The sequence below is a fragment of the Amblyomma mixtum genome, chromosome 3 (genome assembly GCF_055824585.1).
Source record: "Amblyomma mixtum isolate Tamu chromosome 3, ASM5582458v1, whole genome shotgun sequence".
Classification (NCBI taxonomy): domain Eukaryota; kingdom Metazoa; phylum Arthropoda; class Arachnida; order Ixodida; family Ixodidae; genus Amblyomma; species Amblyomma mixtum.
In genome coordinates this window covers 2,192,168-2,215,110 of record NC_143014.1, presented here as the reverse complement: position 1 = coordinate 2,215,110, position 22,943 = coordinate 2,192,168, and the positions used below count along the sequence as shown (strand labels likewise).

At 45.2% G+C, this 22,943-nt stretch overlaps 1 protein-coding gene across 1 annotated transcript in view; it reads left to right on the top strand.

Moving 5' to 3' along the window:
* The first annotated feature begins 5,347 nt into the window (after positions 1-5,347).
* Positions 5,348-22,943, top strand: part of LOC149349098 (putative vesicular acetylcholine transporter-B) — a 125,686-nt gene continuing 108,090 nt past the window's right edge. The window contains exons 1-2 of the mRNA XM_089578048.1: positions 5,348-5,453; positions 7,879-7,977. Coding sequence (XP_089434174.1) covers positions 5,348-5,453; positions 7,879-7,977 — 205 coding nt within the window. The remainder of the gene's footprint in view (positions 5,454-7,878; positions 7,978-22,943) is intronic.

The following is a 22,943-nucleotide window of genomic DNA, read 5'->3' as shown; positions in this document are numbered from 1 at the left end:
GACAAGTGGTCAGAATCACTTACTACCTCTTTAAAAATTATACAATCATCGGCAAACAGCCTCACCTCTACATCCTTTTCAACAATATTCACTAGGTCATTCACATAGATTAAAAATAACAGGGGTCCCAAGACACTGCCTTGAGGAACCCCTGAAGTCACATGCAGCATGTCTGAACAAGAGTCCTGGATTGCTACAAATTGCTGCCTTTCCGTAAGATAGGCATGCACCCACTGAATTATAAAAGAGGGAAGTCCAATCGATTCAAGTTTAAATAATAATTTTCCGTGAGGCACCTTGTCAAATGCTTTACTAAAGTCAAAAAATAAGACGTCTGTTTGTCCGGAAGCATCCAGGACTCTTGAAAATTCATGCACTACAGATAAAAGTTGGGTAACAGTAGACATACCTCTCCTAAAACCATGTTGGTAAGCTGTCAAAATATTACGGTCCTCTAAAAATTTTACAATATAACAAAAAATAGCATGCTCTAACAACTTACAGCAATTGTTCGTCAATGAAACAGGGCGATAATTTGTAACTAGTTGGCAGTCACCTTTCTTAAGAATAGGGACAACTCGAGCCTTACGCCAATCAGACGGTATAACACCTGTTGTCAAAGACAAGTTAAACATATCAGTTAAGTATTGAGATATTTGTTCCGCGTAGCGTTTAAGAAATGAATTCGGAACACCATCGGGTCCGGAAGATTTTTTTGTGTTAAGTTTAAGTAACATTGCTAAAACTCCTTCGCGACTAATTATCAGTTCGTTACTACAAACAGAAGAATAATCATTACTACAAACACACTGAGGTTTAAAATCATCTAGCTTCGTGAAGACACTCTGGAAGTAATTGTTAAAATGCGTTGCAATCTCATTAGCGTCTGTTATAGTCACCTCGTCAATTTTTATCTTCGTGATTTCGTGCCTGGAAGGATTCAAATGGCGCCAGAACTTTGATGGGTCCGACCTCATGAACTCTTCAAGCCTGTTTTTGAAAAAGCTATTTCTGGCTTCTCTTACTTTTTCTGCCATCTTGCTTTTTAATGACTCAAACAGTGGAGTTCCTGTCCTGTGCTGTTTCCTAAGTCTTTTAAGTTTCCGTTTAACATGAATTATCTCTCGATTAATCCAAGGATTTTCACTGCGTTTAACGACTTTCTTGAACGGAACAAATTTATCAATACAAAACTTAACTGCATTGCACAATTCTGTCCAACAACCCTCAACATCACTGGTAACAGAGCTAAGGTGACATTCCAAATAATCAAGAATCGCGACATCATCAGCTCTGCTAAAATCTCTGAAGCTGATCACTTTAACAGTTTTTTCGGTCTTGTCACCAGTGATTTTCCCGCAAAAGCATATTGATTTGTGGTCGGAGATGCCGCGCTCTACGTGAACAGTGCCATTACTGAACGACCCGCTCACAAACAATAGGTCCAAGATCGCTGATCCCCGTGTACAGTCATTCACAATCTGTTCAAGATTGAGCGAGAACATCATATCTAAAATGAAATCATTAGACGAAGAGAGGCCATAGCTCAAGTCATTCCAGTTAAGAGACGGCAAATTAAAGTCACCGGTAATAATTATATTCTTACCACGAAATTTCAGCAAATAATCGTATAGCTTGCACAAAAACAAATCATCCGAGTCCGGCGCACGATAAACTGCCCAAAGAACAAACGTGTTCCCCCAAATAGAAACCTTAAAACGGGACCCGCTTAACTCTTGTGTATGGGTATCTTGTGTATGGAATCCCTAGCCATAACGGGCCCACAGATGCTGGCACATTTCAATTTGGAATCTGTGCAGCAATTTCGGCAGCTGTTTTCCTTCTCACCAGACGAAAAGTGCCTCAGTGATGTGGACTCTTAGATTTGGAAGTTTCTTAAAATTATGCTCACAAGTTCCTGCTCTCTTTTAATGGTTCATAAGAGTGGTGGCCATATGTGCTTTTACAGAAGAAGAGCACCACTTTGAGAAAATGCTGGAAAATTATCTAAACGAAACACTCCGCATGCTTTCAGGGGATTCATAAACTGCTCATTGTACTGCCAGAGATTGTTTCAGGCTTTCGAAGGTTGGTTTTTCCATCACTGAAAAGTACTGCTGTTTCCTGCCTTTCCAATGAAGGCATCCTGTGCTCACTCTGGCATCCCTTTCGACAGCACCAATGCCATGGGGCAAGCACCAAAATTTTTCCACACTAACAGGTAAAATTGAAAACATCGCGGAAAAACTAACAGCTAAAAGGTAAAACCCACAGAAACATAAGGTTAAGTCTTGTGTATCAAATAGCGGAATAAAGTTGGCGGGAAAAAAAGACGGATGCATAAGGTGGGAAGTTAAAGTGTTAGTGCCTCGAATTTTTTGCCAGATAGGCGAGTTCTTTCTCAGATAGCGACACTGAAGGCTGGCTAATGCACTGTTCTTTTAACGCAGCTATTGTGATTGCCTCAACTATTTCACGGGGCCTTGTGTTTCTGATTGTGGCCATTACCCGAGTTTTTTCAAAGTGTGGCACACATCCTGTTTCTACATCTTTGCAATCCCGACAATGGATACCAATGTGACGGCACTTTTGTACATTTGCGTTGTAATCATGTTCTTTTAGTCTTTCATTTAAACAACTCCCTGTCTGTCCAATATACTGCTTTCCACATTGACAGAGGGATGGAATAGACAACTGAATCGGTACATTGCACAAAATTCTTCTGGTGCCTGACATTGCATATACTCTCTTTTTTACGAGTTTCATTGACCTTTCTGCAAAGCTGGGAAAGTCGCTTTGGGGCACTAAAGACGACTTCAACTCCAACACGTTTCCCAATTTTCTTCATGTTGTGCGAAATGCGATGCAAGTAGGGCATAACAGAGACTTTCTTTCTATTGGCGTTGTCAGTCGTTGCATCTGTACTTCCGAAATAAAGTTGTAAGTTCAGCGCTCCTGTCCGTCGTGTTCCGCCTTTTTCTTGTCCGTTGTGTTTTGTGCGCTGGTTCCTTACCAACTAGCCCAACAACAAGTGTTGGCCATGATTATGCGGCCGCTCCCGAAAGCTACAAAGCCGCCACGGTTCGCGGCTACCTACCTAAGCCCGCACTATAGCAGGCGATCGCTTCGACGCAACTAGAAGAGTGTGGTGTGGTGTGGTGTGCTCAGCACTAGACCAATTTCAAGATTTTGACTAGTACCATCTACAACCAATGTGTTATGCCAGTAAACATTTCATGCTTACTCTACTCTCGGTTACGGGAGAGGCAGAGATTTTTTATCATTATTCTGAGTCTGGCAGAAGCTTCAACGCAACGGAGGACGCGATTGCTTTCACATAATCGGTAGCTGCGCAAGAGCACGTTAAGTGGAGCGAACGAACGCAGCCACCGCTGAAGCTCTGGAGAACTTGCGCGAACTCCTTCCCATGCGCTGGAAGGAAATGACCAAACAGCCATCGAGCGCCCGGCGACGATGCACCACGCCTTCGCGCAGCTAACGCGACGCTGCGGTTACGGTCGCAACAAAAGTGCGGGAACGAACGCAGATTCCCAGCCCAACGGGCAACGCTGACGCAAGTAGTTAGAAGGTTGCGAGAGTTGAGGTCGTAATATGAGCAGCCTCCCCAGCCACCCGTTCCATAGACCAATCGAGCGCATCGCGCTGCTACTCATCACAACCGCCTGTGCTTTCATTTTGCGCCAGAGCGTCAGGATCTCGTTCTGCTGAAAACCACCGGCGGCCGTCATCCTGCGTACGACGGAAAAAAATCCCAGAAGTTTCAAATGAATAAAGAAATCAGCCGGCATTGCGATTCGAAGCCAGGCCCTCTGTGTTCCGGATGGGCACGCAGAGCATAAGCCACGAAGAGTCGTTGGTTCAAGCGTGTTAGAGGGGCTCCTAGTGAAAGCGTTGTGGTTTGTATGACTTAATGACGAGTCTTTGGGATGTGCGCTGATATTGACGTACTTAAAAAATTAAACCAAATACAATTATGCTAAATAGGCGTCACAAATTGCGCGGAATCAAAAGGCGGTGTTAAGGCGCTTCATTGTGCTGAAACAAATGGTGTGTATAAGTGTGCAGCGGCGTAGTATGTCGTGCAGTGATTGGTGATTGTAATCGATGACCATGATCGGTAATGTGATTGTGCATTGGTAATCGGTGAGAAATAAGAAACGGAATAGAAAGAGAACAAAAAGAGGGGGGGGGGGCGCCACAGCATCTACCCAGAAGGTGAAGCTTAAGCATCCTGCAGTTTTTTTTAAAAGCTCATTTGCTCCTTTTCTCCCGTGTTTCTGTTAGTCATTTGTTTTTCCACTGTCGCTTGTTTTGTTATACCAGTAGTACTGTTTCATGCGCAACATTTTTGCCACGTTCTTCTAGGCAACTTTAGTTTTAGTTTTCCATTGCCACTTGTTTTGTTTACGCACGAAGTTCAGAAATGTAACGCAAAAGTGTGTGCCGTGTTTTCTTTTGACGCGTGCGCTTCTGCTTTGTGTGGGAGATTACACATTAGGTGCTTGTTGGTTTCTTAGGGGACGTGTCTATTGTCCTGAGGTGTTTTCCTGCCGGTCGCCTCATTCGCCTGTAACCTGTATGCTGAATGTGGATGTTAGTTTTGTTCTTTAGTTCTTTCCTGGTGTTTGGCTTCTATGATACGGCTGGGTGTTGCGTACAAATGCAGAGAGTGGTGCAAATAACCTGAGTTGATAGCTGGCGCCTGTCATGTTGCTTCACGTTCCTTCTTGTCCTCGTCCCAATTGCGCCTTTCTGTTTCAAGCATGGCTACAAACCAACTAACCCAAAGCAAAGTACTTATAGAGCATATTTATTCTGCATTGGGCCCTTTCTTATTTCAAAGTTTCCGCACCGACCCTGTGATCGTATGTGCAAACCTTATTGCTGTATCCACCTGCCAGTCACGAGTTCTCTCTTTCTGTCTGAAAGGGAAAGTCATTCCCTTTGAGGTTCAAGCTCTCTCCGGTGCTCTGTAGCCATCGTGGGGCCACACAAGGCACATTTGCAAGATACTCAAGTCTGAGTACTGGTGGCAAGTCAGGATGTTCTAGGATTGGGCAGACGTCCTTGTGTTGCTTGGAAGAGAACCCATGAAGGAGCCACGACAGCTAAAAGAAATGAAAAGGTTGGCGGCAAGGACCAATGAGTTCCTGTGGCAACGGGCGTTGACGACTCTGCTCTCCCGGCCCAAGGAGTCTTCTGATGACCGATCCAGCAGACTTACACTTCTTGGACAGGCGGCTCTTAATGGGAAAGTCAAAGAAACTTCGGAAAAAGGTCCAAAAATTCAGCTTCCCACCACGAGCCAAGCCAAGAGTTGTTGGCTATGGTCAGAGATGTGGCTAGCCGTCCACCGGACAGAGATAAAGAGAGGGTCATCGGAGATGGCGTCGCCTGCGTGGTGGGATGCGCTGGGGCCGACCCACCAAAAGGTTCCCCATTGAAAGAAGTCTCCGATGCTCTCAAGGAAAATGGTCTTTAAGCACTCCAATCTGCCAAAGAAGGTGGTTTTGCTGTGCTGCCTACGGGCCTGTTTCGGGAAAAGGCTTTGGCGGCCATCGTCAAGAACTTCAAACGTGTCATGTTGGACGCACGTACTCAAATACGACGAGCAACGAAGATCCTGGATGAAGTTTAGAAGAGCAAGGTTTCGGGCTAGTTGGTAATGCATTTAAAGGAAGAAGCAACGGTACGAAACACGGACACACGAAGAAACGACACACACACGAGCGCTGACTCACAACTGAAAGTTTATTCTGGTGGAAAGACCCTTAAATAGAAAACATGAGGGGGTGGGTAACAGGGCTGCTCCAGCGATAACCGGCAATCAGTGTGGTCGCGTCACAAGATGACACAAAACCACAACAGGGAAGAAAAGAAAGTTATATGCGATAAAAAGACGCTGTAAAGGGCCGCGTAACGGTGGTCAGGTAAGTAACATTAACAAAAACTATGAAAAAGTACCAAAAAGGGCGGCAAAAGGTAAAAACTCTGGTACACAGATGGAAATTATACAGGTGAAAACATAAAAATATAAAAAATGTAAAAACGTGAAGGTAAAAGTTTTAAAAACGTGCCCAAAAGGGGGTGTGGAACTAAAAGCAAGATAAAAGCGGTAGCAACGAGGATTCCGTGAATTAATCAGCTGTGTGGGGCGCACCAGAAACCTGCGGCGTTAGTCAACGCACCCAGAAAATCTAGCTCTTTTTTTGACAAGTAGAGGGATGGAGTACTGACGCAGTCTTGACCGGCATAATGGATTTGGAGGGCTTCAACGATTTCCTTTGTCAACCTATCTCGTCCTCGCCCAATAGTGGTGCAACGATTAATGTCAGGGGTGCAGATTCTTTCAGGGGTGTTTTCTCCGATTTTGCACTTCTTACAGTGCTTAGCCATTTCTGGGCACCTGGCTAAGCACTATAAGGAGTGCAAAATCGGAGGAAACACCCCTGAAACAGTTTTTTCCACGTTTTTTTCGGCATTTTAGTTTTAGCTTTACATTGTCACTTGTCTTCTTTTGTTTACGCACGAAGTTCAGAAATTTTATGCATAAGTGTGTGCCGTGTTTTCTTTTGACGCGTGTGCTTCTGCTTTGTTTGGGAGCTTTCACATTATGCGCTTCTTAGTTTCTTAGGTGGCGTGTCTTGTTCTGAAGCTTTTCCTGCCAGTCACCTCGTTGGCCTGTAATCTGTGTGCTGATTAGGAATGTTAATTTTGTTCTTTAGTTCTTTCCTGGTGTTTGGCTTCTCTCATACGGCTGGGTGTTGCGTGTATAAATGCAGGGAGTGGTGCACTAAAACCCCAGATGATAGTTGCCGCCTGTCCTGTTGCTTAGCGTTCCTTCTGGTCGTCGTCCCATTTGCTCCTTTCTGTCTCAAACATGGCTACGAACCAACCAGCCCAAACCAAAGTACTTCTAATGCTTAAGGCACCGTAATTGGGCACTGCGATAGCGTTATATTCCACACTTGCCGCAGCTTTTCCTGCGGGCTTGGGTCGCAGTTGCCGCTCCATAAACCGCCATATTCAGACTATTAGCTGCAGGAGCCCCTCTCCGCTCTGGTGTGAGGGTGCCGAATGTTGCATATTTTGATATTTATTTCCGATTTTGATTGAGATTGTCTATGTAGGTTTCTGTCTAGAAACTGGTGGCGCACAACCCTTGTGTGCCTGTTGTTATGGGCTCACGAGGTCACTTGACCTCTCTCGACCATTCGGCCAATTTCGTGACGGCGGACATCGGCGGGGTTGGCAGCTTCCTTACACAATCCGGTGGTCAGAGTGCCTCCTGCTACGCTGGGCAGGATCTGAGCCGGTCACAAGGTAACGAGACCTCTCTCCGCCAATTGGCGAATTGTCTGACACAGTGGAGACCAGCGAGGTTTTGTTGTTACGACAATGCTAAAAGACCGTAGCAAACTGTAACTCGGTGGGTGAATTTGTGGCGTCATACAAATGTTAGCGGCATGCTTAAATTATTGGCATGACGGCCGTCAGGAAGTTAGTACACACCTGCTTTTCGTAGCAAATGATACGCCTGTCGCAATCCCCATGAAAGCGTATCCTTTTTGCGAACGCAGAGTTCGCGCTGATGCACATGCCACGGTGTGCAAATCTCAAATGCGCCAGCAGCCGAAGGTTAAGTTTATTTATTACTTATCGGTTTCTGCGAATCGTAGGCATTTCGACGACGTCAACGAATGTGCGCGCTGGTGATCAATGATTTTAATCCGGTGAGTGCTCCGCTGTGCTGAAAGCCAGTGAACTCAGCCCCGATTGAAAATGCACACAACTGGAACCATCAGGTGGGCTCATTTCCCAGCGCCAGTTGTGCATTGCGACTATTCCTCCTCGCAGGGTCACTGCTGGAAGACGTGAGGTCGAGGCCCGCCAGCTGGCTCCTATCTGCCGTGTGCGTCTCCTTCTTCCTGGACAGCGCTCTGCTGACGGCCGTTGGTGAGTGCAGTTGTCTAGGCGGCAATTCTCTTGCGTACAAGGCAAAATTGCTGGCGAAAAGTAATTAATGCTTGCTCACAAATCGTGCAAACGTAATAAAACACATTAGACAATACTGCTCACAGAAGGTACTGACAGTACATTAGAATTACTTGACACAAGTTACGCAATTACTTGTCAATTCCTTTTAATTTCTGACGTATGGAAAGAAATACATTGGCCAAAGTTATTAAGCACATGAAAATTAATTCACCGTAACAGCAACAGGGCTTTAAATTCAGTGTCGCAAAATTCGTTGAAGAAAGGTATTCTCTGTCATGCTTCATTAGCCACATTTCATACGCAGCAACTCAGTGTTGTATACCATCAACAAATTTAGCATCCTTTGGTACGACTCAAAATCGCTTTGCAAGGCCCAGAAGTCCTGCGCCCACTTTGTGGTCACCCAACTGCAGTAAACGCCAAAAAATGCTCGGTCCACTGGACCGAATGTCACACCTTCGCCTCCCTGTATACGCAATGCCTTGTGACTTCAAGCGTACCAGACGCTTGGAAGAACGGCAACATTACCCTAATTTATAAGAAAGGAGACGTCAAGGTCTTGAAAAATTACAGACCGATCAGCTTGCTGTCCGGTACTTATAGGGTATTTACTAAGGTGATCGCAAAAACAATCAGGACAACTGTATTTAAATCCACCAAAAGGTCAGGCAGGCTTTCGTAAACGATACTCGGTAATCGACAATATTCGCACCATCGATCAGGTGATAGAGAAATGAGCAAAATATAACCAACGCCTATATAAAACGTTGATTGATTGCGAGAGCGTATTTCACTCAATTAAAACCTCAGCAGTCATGCTGGCATTGCAGAATCAGATTGTAGAAGAGTCTTATTTGAAAATACTGAAAGATATACGCATAACGACTGCACAGGTACGATAGTCCTTCATAAAGTCAGCAGTAAAATTCCAGTAAGAAAGTGTGTCAGGCAGGGAGACACGATCTCGCCATTGCTGTTCACCGCGTGCTTACAGAAAGTGTTACGAATCCTGGGTTGGGAACAGCTGGGGATAAGAGTTAATAGATTATATCGAAGTAATGGGCGATTTGCTGTTGTTATTGCCTTGCTAAATCACTCAGGACATGAACTGCAAAGCATGATCAATGAGTTGGACAGGCAGAGCAGAACGGTGAAGTCAAAAATTAACATGCAGAAAACCAAAGTAATATTCAACAGTCTAGCAAGAGAACAGTAGTTTGCAATTGATGGCGTGGTGCTGGAAGTAGTAAGAGAACATGTCTATTTAGGGCACGTAGTGACAGCTGATCCAGATTATGAGAGGGAAATAACTAGAAGAGTAACAATGGGGTGGAGCGCATATGGCTAGTTCTCTCAGATCATGAATGACAGTGTACCTATATCCCTCAAGAGAAAAGTATACAACGGCTGTATCTTACCGGTACTTCTCTATGGGGCAGAACACTGGAGGCTAACGAAAAGGATTCAGCTTAACCCATTAGAGGCCATCGTACTTTTAAAACTACCTACAGTTAAATTTTTTACGATTTCAACTCCAGAACACCAGGTGTTGAAAATTGAATTTCAACACCAGAAATTCAATTTTCTTTTCAAGTAGGTTATGCTTTTGTGGCCAGGGGATCGGTTGACGCCCCTGAACTAAGAAGGCGCGTTTCATCACCTAAGCATGTTTCTTTCCATGCTGAAACTTCAGGATGTTTGTTTCACACGAACTGCACCTTGTTGGTGTTGAGGGTTCAGGACAGGAGTGCCGCATAGCGAAGAGGTTCGTAGATGCCGAAAGGAGAATAGGTTTATTTACATTTTACATTGGTGGTTAGAAGTGAGACGATTCTGCCGCATCCGTTGTCGAGTTTTATACCCTTCTTGTTCCCTAAAGTCCCTAGGTTGAGGACGCCCTTGCCGGAGTGGGAGGGGCCTAGAGCTTTCACCTGTGCGCACACACACGACACTGCACTCATGGTCACGCCCCCTTCACATGTGGAGTCTGAGGGAAAGAAGGTTGTCGTCGAGGTAGCGTTGACTGCGGTAGGTGATGGCCTCCGGCCAGCCGAAGGTTTCAGCGGGTCCCCGACATCTGTTGTTCATCAACTGCCACCCGCCGCTCGAGGCCGGACGCTAGGTCACGAAAAGGGCGAAAGTGGTTCCTCGTGCTTGGGTCGGAGATGATGTCCGCCAGCTTGTCGCGGTGCTTAGCGCGCCAAAGAGCAACAGGAGACATCATCATTTATTATCCCTTAAGGGCCCTGGTTTGGGCATTACATAAGGGGGGGGACAAGAAAGTATGGCCATGGTCATATTTATACAGACAAAAAAAAAACATAATCAGGCATGGTGATGTACGTGCATTTCTATGATCCGTGCATTTTGAAATATAGGGAAAACAAACGGACGAAAATCACACAGGCAGTTATGGTCCGCATACCTTTAACAAACAACAAAACAGTATATTCACACACAAAAAGGAAAAGCAATCGGGTACTGAACAAAAAAAATGCAGTGTATTAGACAAAAGTAAAGCAAAAGAAAAATTAAATCCTATTGCTGCTCATCAGTTTATTTAGAAAAATGAGCGGATGTTAACTGCCTGAATTTTGAGTTGTCACGCTCATGGACAATAGTTTCGGGAAGTGAATTCCATTCATCAATAGCCACGGGTAAGAATGATTTATTGAATGCATTTGTGTAACCAGTAATACGCTGCACGCTCAGGGAATTGAAGAGCCGACGGGACGTTCGTACAGGTGGTACCAGAAGGGAGGTTCGCAGGTCAGGGCGGTTGTAATATAGATTATGAAATAAACTCAGCCGTAATGTCTTCCTTCGATGAGTTAACGAGTCGAGATCAATGGATGATTTGATGGCACTAACGCTGATCCGTGTATCATATTTTGAGCAGATTAATCTAGCTGCACGATTCTGGATGCTTTCTAGTAAGTCAATTAAGTATTGTTGATGAGGGCTCCATATTGCGCAGGCATATTCAAGTTTAGGTCTAATGTATACTTCATATGCGAGCTTACGAATGTTACGACGAGGCCCTTTGTTTCCTGGCACGGTCACGGCAAATGGGGAAGATAACGTTCGTCTCCCCGAGGCGACGGCGGCGGCGTTCTACACGTGCAGCCCTTTCGGAAAGGGGGTCCGTTTTTGTCCTGCGCTCCAGCCGGGCAAACTCCGTAATTGAAGTCAGCTGGCACCTGGGTCCTCTCCGTGCGTGCGGTCCATGGCGGCAGGCCCGAAAGAAATCACACTCAAGTTGCTCGCAGCCATACACAGTAGAAGCAGGCGTGCTGGCGGCCACCCGGCGAGACTTGTTGTCGTCGTTCCTAATAATCTGTAGTCAAGTAACACTTGTTGCTGGGCTAGTTGGTGCATTATTCTTCGTACAAAAGTTAGCGCAAAACACGACACTCACAAGAAAGGTGGACAGGACAACGCGCTACTGACAACTGATCCTTTATTGGAAAGAAACACGTAATATATAGGCACACCGTCACACCACCTATCAGCTGCAGCAAACGTCAGAATGATGTAAAGGGTCATAAAAGCGATAAAAGACACAAAGACTGAAAACACGACATAGCTAAAAACGATAAAAAGCGGCGAAAGAACATCAAAAGCATGACACGTGGTGTATAAGGCCAAAGAAACATGACTGAATGGAATCCAACAGGATGATAACGAAACGATATTGTATAAAAAACGTAACAAATGCAGTAAAAGAAAACACGTGAAACAAGAAAAACCTGTTAAAAAGCCTGTGCGCTGAACACTTGATATTAAAATTGAGGGGAAAAAAAGACCTGTACACATGCTCTTACTCAGGAAAACCTTTCTAAAAAGCATTCTTCAGTTTTATACAAGAAGATAGATGCATCGCTAACAGCATTCGCGCCCTTTGTTCTGATCAGAAAAGCTTCTTTTAATTCACGGGAGACTCGATCATGGCCTCTACCTAAAACAACGGTTTTTTCAAGAATGGGCCGGCAGGAGTTTTGTTCACAGTCCTTGCAATGAAGAGGCAGATTCGAACCTGTTCCTGTCCCCATCGAACGTTCATGCTCCCTCAACCTTTCATTCAGGCACCGCCCCGTTTGTCCAACATACACTTTTCCACATGTGAGTGGGATCTGATATACAATCTTTTCACTGCATTCCACGTACCTACGTGTATGTCTGGTTCCACAGGATTTTTCTCCTCTTTTTTCTGAGTTGACACGAGGACACAACGAGGCTAGCTTACAGGGAGCGGAGAATACTACTAGAAACCTTAAACTTAGTTGCAACTTTTTTTAGATTATGGGCAACGCGGTTAGAGTAGGGAACCACTTCTGGCTTAATTCTTTCTTCAACAAGCTTAGGCCGCTTTCGTTCCACGCCTTTTATGCTATGAAGAAGGGACTCCACCACCCTTGTCAGGACAGACTGTGGGAAGCCTGCAACCTGAAGCCTTACCATCTGAAACTGGAAGCTCGTTCCCATGGTATGGCAACAGGACTTCGCAATGGCGGCCTTTAAACCTGACATGGCAATGGCTCGCTTCACAGTCTTAGAGTGCGCCGATTTATAAGACAGGAATCCCTTCTGGGCACGAGGGTGGTACATCCAGCACATCCTCTCATTGCTTATGGAAAGTTCCAGGTCTAAAAACTGTAATTTATCACTTTCCGGTTGCTCCTGTGTAAATTGCAATCCCTCTCCGTTCTCACTAAAAACCTTTAAAATCTCGTTAACTGTGCCTAAGTAGGGCTGTGTGTCCTCTTTACTTAGAAGGATTAAAAAATTATCGACGTACCTGAATACCTTCAATACCTTATCTTTAACTGCTGATTCACACTTCGATCAATCATTGAAAGAAAAATATTACTCAGAACCGGCGCAACACAGGAACCAATACAAATCCCTTTCTTCTGTATAAGCAAACCACTCTCAAACTCTACCACTCTAGCGTTAAGGTAAAATTCTAACAAAGTCATAAAGTTCTCTAGTGACACACCAGCTGCGTTTTGAAAGGACGTAACCCCACTTTCCTCAATGCATGCTTGTACGGCTTTGAACAATTCCTTATGGGGAATGGAATAGAAAAGATCTTTCACGTCAACAGAAAAGAAATATCCAATTTGCTACTTATCTTTAAAAAATTCAATGATATCCGAAGAGTTTTTTGTTGCAAAAGGATCAGTGACCACAAGATGGTTAAGATGCTTCAGGAGGAACTGACTCACAAGGCGTTGCCAAGATCCCCGTTCGCTTACAATGCAACGGAATGGTACATCCTCTTTGTGGGTCTTAGCTCTATAAAACATGCTAAGACTTTTGCCCTTGCAGTCACTTACAGACTTTGCTTTTACAGCTAAGACCCACAAAGGGGATGTACCATTCCGTTGCATTATAAGCGAACGGAGATCTTGGCAACGCCTTGAGAGTCAGTTCCTCCTGAAGCATCTTAACCAGCTTGTGGTCACTGATCCTTTTGCAACAAAAAACTCTTCGGATATCATTGAATTTTTTAAAGATAAGCAGCAAATTGGATATTTCTTTTCTGTTGACGTGAAAGATCTTTTCTATTCCATTCCCCATAAGGAATTGTTCAAAGCCGTACAAGCATGCATTGAGGAAAGTGGGGTTACGTCCTTTCAAAACGCAGCTGGTGTGTCACTAGAGAACTTTATGACTTTGTTAGAATTTTACCTTAACGCTACAGTGGTAGAGTTTGAGAGTGGTTTGCTTATACAGAAGAAAGGGATTTGTATTGGTTCCTGTGTTGCGCCGGTTCTGAGTAATATTTTTCTTTCAATGATTGATCGAAGTGTGAATCAGCAATTAGATAAAGATAAGGTATTGAAGGTTTTCAGGTACGTCGATAATTTTTTAATCCTTCTAAGTAAAGAAGACACACAGCCCTACTTAGGCGCAGTTAACGAGATTTTAAAGGTTTTTAGTGAGAACGGAGAGGGATTGCAATTTACACAGGAGCAACCGGAAAGTGATAAATTACAGTTTTTAGACCTGGAACTTTCCATAAGCAATGAGAGGATGTGCTGGATGTACCACCCTCGTGCCCAGAAGGGATTCCTGTCTTATAAATCGGCGCACTCTAAGACTGTGAAGCGAGCCATTGCCATGTCAGGTTTAAAGGCCGCCATTGCGAAGTCCTGTTGCCATACCATGGGAACGAGCTTCCAGTTTCAGATGGTAAGGCTTCTGGATGCAGGCTTCCCACAGTCTGTCCTGACAAGGGTGGTGGAGTCCCTTCTTCATAGCATAAAAGGCGTGGAACGAAAGCGGCCTAAGCTTGTTGAAGAAAGAATTAAGCCAGAAGTGGTTCCCTACTCTCACCGCGTTGCCCATAATCTAAAAAAAGTTGCAACTAAGTTTAAGGTTTCTAGTAGTATTCTCCGCTCCCTGTAAGCTAGCCTCGTTGTGTCCTCGTGTCAACTCGGAAAAAAGAGGAGAAAAATCCTGTGGAACCAGACATACACGTAGGTACGTGGAATGCAGTGAAAAGATTGTATATCAGATCCCACTCACATGTGGAAAAGTGTATGTTGGACAAACGGGGCGGTGCCTGAATGAAAGGTTGAGGGAGCATGAACGTTCGATGGGGACAGGAACAGGTTCGAATCTGCCTCTTCATTGCAAGGACTGTGAACAAAACTCCTGCCGGACCATTCTTGAAAAAACCGTTGTTTTAGGTAGAGGCCATGATCGAGTCTCCCGTGAATTAAAAGAAGCTTTTCTGATCAGAACAAAGGGCGCGAATGCTGTTAGCGATGCATCTATCTTCTTGTATAAAACTGAAGAATGCTTTTTAGAAAGGTTTTCCTGAGTAAGAGCATGTGTACAGGTCTTTTTTTCCCCTCAATTTTAATATCAAGTGTTCAGCGCACAGGCTTTTTTAACAGGTTTTTCTTGTTTCACGTGTTTTCTTTTACTGCATTTGTTACGTTTTTTATACAATATCGTTTTGTTATCATCCTGTTGGATTCCATTCAGTCATGTTTCTTTGGCCTTGTACACCACGTGTCATGCTTTTGATGTTCTTTCGCCGCTTTTTATCGTTTTTAGCTATGTCGTGTTTTCAGTCTTTGTGTCTTTCATCGCTTTTATGACCCTTTACATCATTCTGACGTTTGCTGCAGCTGATAGGTGGTGTGACGGTGTGCCTATATTTTACGTGTTTCTTTCCAATAAAGGATCAGTTGTCAGTAGCTCGTTGTCCTGTCCACCTTTCTTGTGAGTGTCGTGTTTTGCGCTAACTTTTGTACGAAGAATAATGCACCTGTAGTCGCTGGCTTTAAATTGTCTTGCGGCCGCGTTTATGTACATATTATGCTAGTTGCAAGCATAGAGCAGCACGGAAGACAAAAGTAAACAATGAATGCTTTGAATGTACTGCACCTTTGGCTTTTTTGCGCTATGATGGATTATATGTTTCTGTAACGCTGGGCCTTCCTGTGTGCACAATGGCGCCTATCTATTCCATGTCATAGATGTTGTGGTTCCTTGCAATTTTCGGAAAGAAACAACTTTCTCTGCTCAGCGAGGCATCGGAGACTGCTGTACTTGTCGCTAGGTATCCTGATATGACGAGGGTGTGATTCTAGTTGGTTGTACTAAAATTTTGGTTATAAGCAGACGGTTACTGTTCACAGCGCTAAGGCATGCAGCCCACACCTCTCTCTCAACACCGCACGTACCTAAAAGCGCGATTCAGGCGTACACTGATCCAGGGAGCCAGTTATGTGCACTTCCTTTCATTAACACTACAGAGAATGTTTACTACACTCGAATCGGAGCGAAAGCACGGATTTGTGCTACGTCGAAGACGACGGTGAGCAGGCAGAGCCGCAGGAAGGAGCAGATGAAAGTTGATGAAGACGACGCTCCCCAATGCACAGCACGGGAGTGTAGTGGAGTTTAACACGAGGCGTGTCGGCGGCGGCGATGCTCTCGCTGAGCGGCCCTTAAAGGAGATCTGTATGCCCAGCCTCCGGTTCAACTCCCAGTCATTGATATTGATTCAATTTCTTTTTCTCTTTTTCATGGTTTGACCTCTAAATGAGCTGAAGGTAAAACTAGGCACCCGGAGATCGAAGCACGAGATCCCGTAGTCAAGCTTTCGCTTCAAAACTAAGTGTAGGCTGCGTAATCCCACTGATTATGCCAGATGACAACCTCCCGTGCTTTGTGAAAACAACGCTCAGTGCAGTACATGGAGATAAATTTTGTCCTCGCCTCAATTCGATCTCTATACAAATGATTTTCACGATGACTTTCAAGCCGTTGTTGTAGAAAACACTGCTTTCGGTGTCTATATCCAGGGTGTGTGGTAGCCCTATACAGGGTTAAGTAGACAGGGTGTGGTGGAAGATGTGGGTGAATGAAGCCTTTGTCCTGAAACGGGCATAGTCAGGCTCATCAGGAGTAGCCCTTCGCAGTTTTCTTATGTCTTTTACATACACAACCAAAGAAATGTGCCTCACATCCACCCGATCTATGCTTTCTTTGCTGCCGCCGCGGTGGCTCAGCGGTTATGGTGCTCGGCTGCTGACCCGAAAGACGCGGGTTCGATCCCGGCCGCGGCGGCTGGAATTTCTTTGGAGGAGAAATTCTAGAGGCCCGTGTACTGTGCGATGTCAGTGCACGTTAAAGAACCCCAGGTGGTCGAAATTTCCGGAGCCCTCCACTACGGCGTCTCTCATAGCCTTGGTCGCTTTGGGACGTTAAACCCCATAAACCAAACCAACCTTTCTTTGCTGATGATGATCAGTAATGGTTCATAAAGCTTCGTTTTTTTGTGCTATAGTCTTGTTCGTCTCATTGTTATTTTGAATCAGTGCTTAGTGATAGCACTGTATGCAAAATAGTTTGGGCCCAAGTCATTAAGTTGCTCCATAACATAAGAGTAGCGCAAAACCAGGACGACGGACACAAGGGGAGAGAACACACACCAACAACACAGGCGCTATCAATACCGATCAATATGGATCAATACCGACTTGCCCAAATTTCCACCCTGGTGAATCATTAAGTTGCACTTGCTTTTTCTCTAAGGCTGTCACTTTTTTGGTCTGTGAAAACAGTAGACTATATCAGTTGCCTAGGGTACCCAGAGCTACTGAAACATCAGTGTGATGTTGAGCAGCTTACATCCACTGTATGTCACGTATGGATTAAATCAATACCAAGAATTAGTCACATAGACAGCAAAGGTGATCAGGAGTGAACGCATTAGACAACCTATGGCAGACAGGCTCGAGGATTGAAGCTTGGCTATGTGTTCGCTCAGTAGTGATGTTCACTGAGTACTTAACACCTGCCCCAGCCAAGCTTAAATCCTAAATTCTGCCAGTGTGTCTGGATTCAAAGTAAGTTTGAGTGGTGTCACCGCTCTCTGTGCACCAGATGTTTACCTCCATTACTAATTTTGCTCAGGTAATATACATTGCATTTCACGGACCGCCACAGCTTGTCCTTTTCTCATTTCTACATTGGGCTCTCATTAAAGGACTCTGTTGAACTGAATTCTCTAATAAGCTGAGCTGTTCAGGTGTGTTTGTTTTGTTTTCATAAAGGGCAAATCGTTTGGTAAGGTGAATCATAAATTAATTCTGTACATCTTGTAAAATACTTGCCAAGCTGCCGTGCCGACTAGCATATGATGCTCCATGTGGCCAGTGGGTTTGTGCCACAGAATAGCATTTTTGCAAAAAAAGGGACATCCAAGACGTATTCAGAATGTAAACTGGAGAGAACATGTACGAACACATTTATACATGCCGCCATTTTTCAGCTTTGGCCAAAGCATCTGGGAGGTACAGTTGGTCTTGCATGGGACATGTTATATCTTGCTTTCTGCTATTTTAACTCAATCTGTTTTTTCTCAAACTTGAAAGTTGCAAGCTGCCTTCTGCAAACAACATATGCATACATCTTCCTATGTGGTCGTTTATGAAAAGGTTAAAGCTTGCAACTAGATCGTTGACTGTAGCAGCTGTGTGGGAGTTTAGAAAAAATAATTTTTTTGAGGGGTTCTGTAATTAAAAGAAGCTCTCTCGTGAACTTTTCACTACGCTCGTTTCGCGTTTGATTTGCTGCCACTTTCTATAGACACTGGCAAATAGGAGCTTTAGTGGACTTCTGTTATGGTAAAGCTGCAGTAAGGTGCGTGTTGTGTTGTGTTAGGTTTAATGGCATAAGCAGTTTTTTACCTCCATCGCAGGTTTGCGGAGCAACGTGTTCTAGAGCAGCATGTCTGTCTCGTCTTTTCCGTCCCGTCCGTCAGCGCAGCTTTGCCGTACCATTCAACATGAAGCAACCAGCGCGACTCAGCTCTCTCTATGATCTGGTTGGTTTTGTTTAATTTATGGGGTTTAACGTCCCAAAGCGACTAAGGCTATGAGAGACGCCGTGGTGGAGGGCTCCGGAAATTTCGACCGCCTGGGGTTCTTTAACGTGCCCTGACATCGCACAGTACACGGGCTTCTAGAATTTCTCCTCCAAAGTAATTCAACCGCCGCGGCCGGGATCGAACCTGCGTCTTTCGGGTCAGCAGCCGAGCACCAAAACCACTGAGCCACATATCACTCTTACTAATCTGCACAGATGCAGATTAGTAAGAGTGACCTGTGAAGCCTAGTGTTTAATGTTTGTTTCCTTCAGTGGTAATTATTTGTCCTGTTGCCATTTGTGTTGTGTTTTCTTGAATACACATCATTATAGCCACAATTTATTGTTTTTCTCTAACCTTGCAAAATGAGTTTGATGCCGCCATGTGAAGTAGTGTGTGCATATTATTAGAAAGAATTTCATGTTTTTAATTGAGGTAGTGTGCTAGGTAAGCGCGAAGTTTATGGCTTATAATTTGTAATGTCAATCAATCAATCAATCAATCAATCATTTATTCAGCACAAATAGAAGATGCTTGAAGTGTGGTGGAAAAGCCAGCAGAAATGTTGGCTTGACCAGTATCATGCCCCAATATAGCAGCATAAGCAGCAGCATAGGCATTCATACAAAAAAATACAAAAAACAAATAAAAACTAAAATTTGACAAGGCAAGTTCCTGGGCGAGTTGGTTCCGATATTCCATGACTACAGCGCAAAGAACGGGACAAGAAGAAGGACACAGGCAGAGACGCAGAGACACAACACAGCGCTGAACCGAACGTTCTCGCTATGCACGACGCAGCGGCGACGACTGGCACGTACTCATGGAGTCATGGAATATCGGAACCAACTCGCCCAGCAACTTACCTTGTCAGATTTCATTTCTCGTACAAGGGGCTCTTTTGCATGTGACTTTGATCTACTTCAGTACGTGCCAGTCGTCGCCGCTGCGTCGTGCATAGCGAGAACGTTCGGTTCAGCGCTGTGTTGTGTCTCTGCCTGTGTCCTTCTTCTTGTCCCGTTATTTGCGCTGTAGTCATGGAAAATAAAAACTGTACACAAATGTCTAGTTGTGTTCTTGTTAGCATTGCGTTAGCATTGTGTTAACGTTGTGTTGTTAGCATTCTCAAAAAACAATTTGTTGCTTACATTAGCTACAAGCAACAAACAAGCCTTGCAATTACAGCATGTGTGAACAGATACGCTTCCGTTTGAAGTACATATCATACATTTGCACACCAAAAATAAATTGAAAATAAACTTGATTTGATTTGATTTGAAATACATCAATATATATTCTAGTGTATAAGCAGAGAGGTCACTACATCACACGAAATACAGCTTACGTTTGATTTATGGGTATTTAACGTCCCGAAGCGACTCAGGCTATGAAGGACGCCGTATTGAAAGGCTCCGGAAATTTCGATCCCCTGGGGTTCTTTAACGTGCACTGACATCGCACAGTACACGGGCCTCTAGAATTTCGCCTCCATCGAAATTCAGCCGCCGCGGCCGGGATCGGACCCGCGTCTTTCGGGCCAGCAGCCGAGCGCCGTATGCACTGAACCACCGCGGCTGGTAAAAATACAGCTTAGGATAAAGCTAAAATCCGAGGTTCGACGGAAACCCGTCTGGTCGGGAAAATTCATGGCGGGAAATAACTAGCGCCGACCAATCATTACACACAAACAAAAAGAGACTTTTCGGCCCCGCTACGCGAGCCCTGTTCCCAATGAAAGGTAGAATGATGTGACGGTTCATTTTAAATGCTTCATGCTGTGCCGTAATCAGCGCGTGTAGATTTCCTTCGTTACGGTTGAGCGTCTGTGACATATGGATATGAATGGATTCCAGGTCAAGCTTTGCCGTCTTTATCTTTTCTTTTCCAATTATCCTCGCGCTATCCCAGTCGATGGCATGACCCGTGGAAACAGCATGTTCTAAAAGTGTGTTTTCTTCCACGTGCCGCTTGTTGACATCACTGTTGTGCTGCTGCCATGTTTTGTGAAAATCACCCGTTTCGCCTATGTACGCTTGGTCACAGCCAGCGCAAGGTATCTTTTAGACAACGCCAGTGAACTTGCCTTTTCCAGCATATCTTGCACTTTCACTACCGCGTGTCTAAGCTTGCACGTAGGTACGTGCGCGATGTCGTCATCACAGGACCGGAATATGCGGGACAGGCTCTTGCTTATGCCGGGTACATAGGGTATTGCGACCCTTTTTCTTCTTTCCTGTCGCTCGGGTTGTTCCGAGGTTGGATACGCCAAGCGATTTTCAATGGTCCGAATAAACGAACTGGGATGGCCCGAGGACAACAGGTCGCGTCGTGTACTCGCCAAATCAGCCGCTCGCTGCTTCGAGGTTGAGCAGTCTTTTTCTGGCCGGCGTACAAGAGAAGCAACCACCGCATTCTTGTGACCAATCGGGTGCATTAAACTGAAGTTCAGGTACCTGCCTGTGTGCGTATTCTTTCTAATGACAGTGAAGCTAAGTCCAGATTTGTGGCGTTTTACCAGCGTGTCAAGGAATGGCAGCCGGCCGTCGACCTCTTCCTCTCTCGTCAACTGTATGCCTGGTTCTATGCTGTTCAGATGCAGAAGGAATGCGCTCACCACCGATTCCTTAATGACGCAGAAGCAGTCATCCACGTACCGAAGGAAGATCCTTCGGCGCGGAGTGAAGCTGGAGAGGTGGCAAGAATCTAGCGACTCCATTTTAAGATCGCTGTGGTGACTTAACAAGAAGCTCCCATCGCCGTTCTATGTACCTGTTTGAAGATATTCTTCTGGAACGAGAAGTACGTGCTGGCCAGACAGAAGTGCAGAAGTTTACTAAGGTCAGGAACTTCGATCGGCGTTCTTTCATGTAGTGGTGCGTCCGTTTCGAGCGCATTCATGTAAATCTTGACAGCAAGGTCAATTGTCACGCTAGTGTAAGGGGATTTCACGTCGAAAGACACCAGGACCTTGTCGTCTTCGAGTACGATGTTGCGGGCTTTTTCAATGAAGTCGTATGAGTTCTTCATGTGTGTTTCACTTCTGCCGACCAACGGTGAGATAACCCGATGTAGGTAGCTAGACAGCTTGTGCAGAGGCGAGCGGGTGAAGCCGACGATCGGGCGCATCGGGACGCCTTCTTCGTGAATCTTCGGTAGCGCATACGAGTCGGTGCGGAGCCAGTGATGCAGAGAAGATGAAGGTAAAGGAATTTGTGCTCAGGAGGAATATATGGGAACACGTCAGTCAATAGTTTCTGGAGGCCCCCTTGTAATTTTGTTTAGGATCGCGGTTCACAGGCGCGTACGTCCATCCTTCTTCAAGCATGCTTTGCATCTTCTTTACATAGTCACGTTTGTCCAAGACGACCGTGGCGTTTCCCTTGTCCGCCGGAGGTATTACGATGTTCTCGTTGTTACGCAGCCGCTTCAGGGCCTTTCGCTCTTCGGGAAGCAGGAGATCCATCCTTTCATGCCGGTGTATTTTAGAGGGCACGCTGACAACCCGAGTGCGTAGCTCGTCGAGGCGATGCGGATCCACACACTTCACCGCGTTTTCCACGGCGCACACCATATTTTTCACGTCCGGTTCTGGACCCAAGTTGTAGTTGAGACCCAAGCTTAGCACGGAGACGTCGGCATCGTCCAGTTTGTGTGCCGAAAGGTTCTGCACAGTGCTGCGGTTAGCAGCCGTCGAAGGATGCATACGACGGGACAGTATCCTTTGAAGCTTGTTTTTGTGCACCTCTTCATCTTGCTGCGAGCGTAAACCGGCATGGAAATTAGCATGGAGCTCGAAGCTTCCAAAATGGCCAGGGCACTTGGATTCAAGTCGGCGACGGGCGAAGAAGGTCTCATTTTCGAGAGACTGGACCTTTTCCCGGCAATCCACGATCATTGCTTGCATTAGAAGGCGTTAGGCTTTTGAAACGACATGAAATCCAAACCGGCTTGCTACGGGCCTTGTTAGGCGAAAGCAGCGAGGTCCCACGTCCCGTGCCTTACACGTTCGGTTCATTTGAAGATGCCCTAAATGCTGATATTCGGGTTACCAGGGAAATGAAGCGGCGAATCTCGGTGATGACAGGTTGGCCATACGCCTCACGAAGTGCGATGAAATCCAGGGTTCGACGGAAACCCGCCTGGTCGGGGAAATTCATGGCGGGAAATAACAAGCACCGGCCAATCTTTAGACACAAACAAAGAGAGACGTTTCGGCTCCGCTACGGGAGCCTTGTTGACAATCACAGGGAGAAAGAAGTGACGATTCATTTTAAATGCTTCATGCTCTGACGTAATCAGCGCGTGCAGATCGGGGGTAGATTTCCTTCGTTACGGTTTAGCGTCTGTGACGTGGTTTGATATAAATGTTGGTCAGATGTTTAGGGGAATCCCCCAAGGTGGAGTAGATTTCATTTTTTCATTTCATTTCATTTATTTACCTTAAAGGCCCCTTTCGGGGTATTACATAAGGGGTAGGTTAATCAAAAATTGGTACATTTTTTCACGATGACATATGAAGTTCAATGTT